At 57.3% G+C, this 4747-nt stretch overlaps 3 protein-coding genes across 3 annotated transcripts in view; 1 reads left to right on the top strand and 2 right to left on the bottom strand.

Annotated features, from left to right (window-relative positions):
* Nucleotides 1-1127, top strand: part of SPRG_22327 (hypothetical protein) — a gene marked incomplete at both ends in the record, with an annotated part of 1502 nt that extends 375 nt beyond the window's left edge. Inside the window, one exon of the mRNA XM_012352653.1 lies at nucleotides 84-1127. Within this exon, the coding sequence (XP_012208043.1) occupies nucleotides 84-1127 (1044 nt within the window). The remainder of the gene's footprint in view (nucleotides 1-83) is intronic.
* Nucleotides 1128-1775: 648 nt separating this feature from the next.
* Nucleotides 1776-1992, bottom strand: SPRG_13586 (hypothetical protein; the record flags this gene model as incomplete). Its single annotated transcript, XM_012352639.1, has 2 exons — nucleotides 1776-1824; nucleotides 1850-1992. The coding sequence occupies 2 exons, from the start codon at nucleotides 1990-1992 to the stop codon at nucleotides 1776-1778; spliced, it is 192 nt and encodes a 63-aa protein (XP_012208029.1).
* Nucleotides 1993-2612: 620 nt separating this feature from the next.
* On the bottom strand, nucleotides 2613-3041 carry SPRG_13587 (hypothetical protein; the record flags this gene model as incomplete). Its single annotated transcript, XM_012352640.1, has 1 exon — nucleotides 2613-3041. The coding sequence occupies one exon, from the start codon at nucleotides 3039-3041 to the stop codon at nucleotides 2697-2699; it is 345 nt and encodes a 114-aa protein (XP_012208030.1). The 3' UTR covers nucleotides 2613-2696.
* Between the last annotated feature and the right edge of the window lie 1706 nt (nucleotides 3042-4747).

Here is a 4747-nt window from a genome sequence, read left to right on the forward strand (position 1 = left end):
CGCTGGTTGTGCTCGGCTATGGCGTCGTCCACGGTCTCGGCCTCGGTTTCTGCTACGGTGCGTCGTTTGCTGCCGCGTTCCAGCGGTGCCCCGACCGCTTCTTTGGTCTCTGCGGTGGGCTCTTGGCAGCTGCATTTGGCGTTGGCTCGGTCGCCGGCTCGAGAACGCTCTCCCCAGCGACCACCTCGATCGGGCGATCGAGCGCCTTTTTGGCCGTTGGCGGCGGCGTCACTGCCGTCCTGCTTCTTGGCTGCGCCTGCTTGTACGTAGAGCCGCCCATGACGCCGCCACTCGACGCGCCCATGCCCGACGACGAGCCGCCATTGACACCAAAGTCGCCGTTCTCACCCAACACAGCGCTCTCGCCGCCCGAAAGCGACGAGTGTGCATCGTCGACGGTATCGTCGGGGTCGTCGCCGCTTGTGTCGCTGGACAACATGGCGTTGCTACTGCTCGTCTTTGGCTACGTCGTGTACGGCGTCACGATGCTGCCTCGGTACCCGCTCCTCCTCCTCACCGTGTTTGGTCAAACGAGGGACGCAGCTTCGCGCATCATTGTCACATTTGGCGTCTACAGTATCCTCGGGCGTCTCGTTGGCGGTGGGCTCGCCGATGCGCTCAGCGTATGCATCGCGCCGCCCTTTGCGCGCAAGCTGCTGCTTCTCATTGCCCTTGTCGCCCAAGTACTCTTACTCTACAAGCTGCCCGAGACGCTACAGGACCGCGACCTTGGACGGTTTGAAGGCTACGTCCGCGGCCTCAACGTCTGCTTTGGCATCGGGTTTGGTATCTTCCCGTCGTTTGCCCGCGTGCTGTTTGGGGCCCGCGTCTTTGCGAAAGCGTACAGCGGCGTCGTGCTGGCGTGGGTCGCTGCGCTCCTCATCGGTGGTCTCTGCTTTGGCGCCTCGTTGGAGTCGCGCTACTTTGTGCAGCGCCAGCCAATTGTCCAAGTCTACGACGCCAACTTTGCCTGGCTCCGTATCCTTACGCTTCTCGGGCTGCTGGCCGGGCTCTTTGTCCGGACCAATCCCCAAGACCGGTTCGCATCCGACGTCAAGTACCAAGTGAGCGTCTGCGGCCGGCCGCTGCTTCGCTGCGGTGTCACCAAGCCGGACCACATGGCGTAATCTCCCCACAAGGCGGTGGTCGAGGGCTTTGCATTCTGTATTGTACAACACAAAGTGTGGATAACGCGAAATGGAGAAAGTTATATGTATATATAAACGTGTTTCGCGTTATCTTCGTTGTTGCAAAGAGTTGGCAGACGTAGAGACTAGCCATCTCCTTCTTTATCATTCGCTCGCCGGGCCGTGGCTGCACAGGCGGCGGCGCGGGGGTGCATCTTGTTTTCCTGACGGCAAGCTCCGTAAATTCCTGCCAGGCTTTGCCGTCGGCGGCAAAGCTACGCAGGTTGTTGAGGTCCTCGAGAGACCGCCAGCGCTGGCGCCTGCTGGGCCACGTGCTGCGCATGAATGGAGAAAGGTAGGAGACAAAATGTAGTGTCCTGTGGGTAGAGAACGAATTGAAGAACGACAATGATTAGGTTTCAAAAAGAATAGTCTCGAGGTATTCCCACATGGGGTACTCGGGCGGTGGCTCCTCGCTCGGAAACGACGGTGGCACCAAGGTATCCAAGACGCTTTTAAACGCCATCGTCGGCTCGGCCTCCTTCTTCTTCTTCGTCTTCTCAGCCGGCACTGGTGGTGCGGGCTTGGTGTTGCTGGGCGCACGCGCTGATATGGTCTGTGGTGTTGGTCTCGGTGTTGTCATTGCGACTACTGGTGGCGCGTCGACAGCAGCGACGTGGGCACGTGGTGGTTGCTGCTGCTGCCGCTTCTTGTTGGCGTACGCACGCTGGATCGCGTTGGCCTTCTTGCGGTGGTAGTCGCAGAGGAGGTGGAGAGTGCCGTTGCGCTTGGTCGACCGAAGGTTCGAGCACACCTTGTACGTGTACTGGCAGGTTGGCGCGGACTCAGCTTTGCGGCGCGCCATTTCAGCACTGAGCGCGATGGCATGGCATGTCTGGTCGACGAATATTTCGCCGCACTCGATGCTCGTCTGCAATGAAACTACGCGGAGAAGTGATAGGTGGGGTGGCTACACCAGGAATTCCCGAGCGGTTATTCATACGCGGTGACATTCAGCTGCGTGCACGTTCCGGCCCTTGCAACAAGTATTCACACCACAAGAGTGGGATATGGCACAAGTAAGCGCACGCGTACCCACCCACCGATCCTCGCGTCGGACGGACCATCAATAATGATGACACTAATTACATACGACTACGTGGCTTCAAGATTCCTCGTGACACCGCGGAGTGCGTCCAGCCGCCAAGTACTATTTCAACGGTCCATGCATAGACCTATGTATGGGCGCGTTCGATTTCAACGCACAAGGCAACCGGGGAGATTGCGAGGGCGTACAAAACTCTCCATCCCTTGTCAAAAGAAGGCCAAGGTCCGCGCGTGTCGAGACAGAAGCACCTTCTATATAAGTTATATCAATCAATCAATCAATCAATCAATCAATCAATCAAACGTGTTCGCGTTGAAATCAAATGAGCAAAAACGAACGCAAAGACTTCGCATACGTAGTGCTACGCCTGAATGCGTGGGAGTTGGCATGAGTTGGTATAAATTATAGTTTTACAAAAGTCGGGCGTTGGAGAGTTCAAGTTTTACAAAAGTCATGGAGGGTTAAGCAGGCGTGGTGCTATGGAGGAGCTCGTACAAAATGCGGGTTTCGTCTGCCGTCATGGTCGGGCCGTCGGTTGACGCCCATGCGTTCTCATTATTGTCTTCGAGTAGCAAGGCAGCTAAAAGTTCGATTTCGTCGACAGGGACGGCGGTCTCAGCGGCTGCGAACGGCACGGGCTCGATCACCTTTAGCGCGCGCTTCTTGTTGGTGTAGACTTGCTGGATCCGGTTGGCTTTTTGGCGGTGAAACTCGCAGAGCTGGTGCAGACTTCCGTTGCGTTTTCGAGACCGGGGGTGCGAGCACACTTTGTACGAGTACTGGCACTGTGTCGGCGCCGCCTCCATTTCCGGAATGGTCTTGGTGATTTCATGCTTCCGCCAGCGAATTCCGCGCCGCATGTGGCGCATTGCACCAATCCGCGGGCGGCAAATCTGATAGGCGGCCTCGGATTGGTGCACCGAGATTCAGCGCCACATGGATGTCATTCTTAGAATACGACGATGGACGCAGGATCAAAAATGGTAGTACTTGGTACACGAGAAGCTTTGCTTTGTGGTGAAATGATTGGTGAAATGTGTTGCGTGCGCATGCAGCCAAACCGCGCGCATCGCAACAACTAACTGCCTTGCCAATTCGCCGAATCGACAACTGAAATTCGAGTCGATGGTTCGTCGTCGCTGTCTTCACCATGACATAACGTTATACCAAGGCCATAAATATGCTTATGGCCTTGGTTATACTAGCAATCATCTCCTCCTCCCTCAGTTCACTGTACACGATGGACATTGCTGAGCATGTCGTCGCCTTCGCCGCTTCGTGGCCGAGCCGCGCGCTCCGTGAGACGCGTCCGCTTGGCCTTGAGCACGCCGCGTCCGACCTTTTCGTTGGCGGCGAACGCATTTGGACCGCGTTGGCTTTTTGGAGGTGATATTCGAAGAGGAGATGAAGGCTGCCGTTGCGCTTGGCTGTCCGCGGATTCATGCACACATGTACGAGTGCTGACACCACTCCTCTTGCTGCGTGTCGTTCTGTCGGTGTGCTCGTCTCACGGAAATGCCTCAAAAGAGCTGAGACGAACACTTGAAACCAGGTGCACCAGGTGGATGCGTTGCTGAGCAAGCGAGCTCGAGCAAATTGGTCGAGTCAACTAGCCAACCGGCCTCGGCCACCACTGGCATGGCGAATATCCACACCGTTGTTGCGCCAAGTGTAGTTTGGTAAAGTAACGTCGCAGTGGCCGAGCTAGTGCGACGCAGTGCCCACTGGAAGCGATAAAGTAGCAACGTTGACGGTCTCAACTTGAAGATCATCGAGTCGCATACGAGATCGCAGAGTAGTGAGTGCATGATGCGCAGGACACTTGCAAGCGTGGCACGGACCAGACGAGCTGTGTGAGATCACACAATCGTCTTGCGATTTTACATAACCTAGGTCGTCGTCGTCGTCGTCTGATCCATCGTCCTCGTCGCGAGGATTGATTGACTTGGTGTCTGCTGGCACTCGACTACTGTCGACATCGACCTCGGCCCACACATGATACCGAACGACAAGTGGCTCGGCTGGCTCGCTACGACGGTCGACGCCTTCACGTGTGGCCCCGTGCCAAGCCCGACTCCCAAGCAGCCATGGCTGGTTCGACGCCACAAGGTTACCAAGCCGTTGACCCTGACGACGCCCGCCGACGTCGTGCCCCGCCACGGACGCGCTTGCAGCTACCGACCTGCCACCTGGGCGTCGATGAAGACTTCTACGAGGCGCCTGCTACCGTAGCCACCGCAGCCGAGCTACGGCTACCCGACGCCATCTTACCGAAGTACTCCGACTTCGTCTACCAAGTGATGCTCCGCACGGTCAAGTTCCGCGCACATTTGCACTGGCTCGACAGGGCCGACCAAGCGTGCCTCTTCCCATCCGCACACGAGACGTACCGCCACTTCCTCGTAGACTGCGACTTCATCAAGGACGTGTGGAGCACGCTTCACGCCGTCACGGTCCCTTTGGGCGTGACCTTGCCGACTACGCTCTCGGGCTACCTCTACTCGACGCCTAC

Source organism: Saprolegnia parasitica (assembly GCF_000151545.1).
Source record: "Saprolegnia parasitica CBS 223.65 unplaced genomic scaffold supercont2.103, whole genome shotgun sequence".
Classification (NCBI taxonomy): domain Eukaryota; phylum Oomycota; class Saprolegniomycetes; order Saprolegniales; family Saprolegniaceae; genus Saprolegnia; species Saprolegnia parasitica.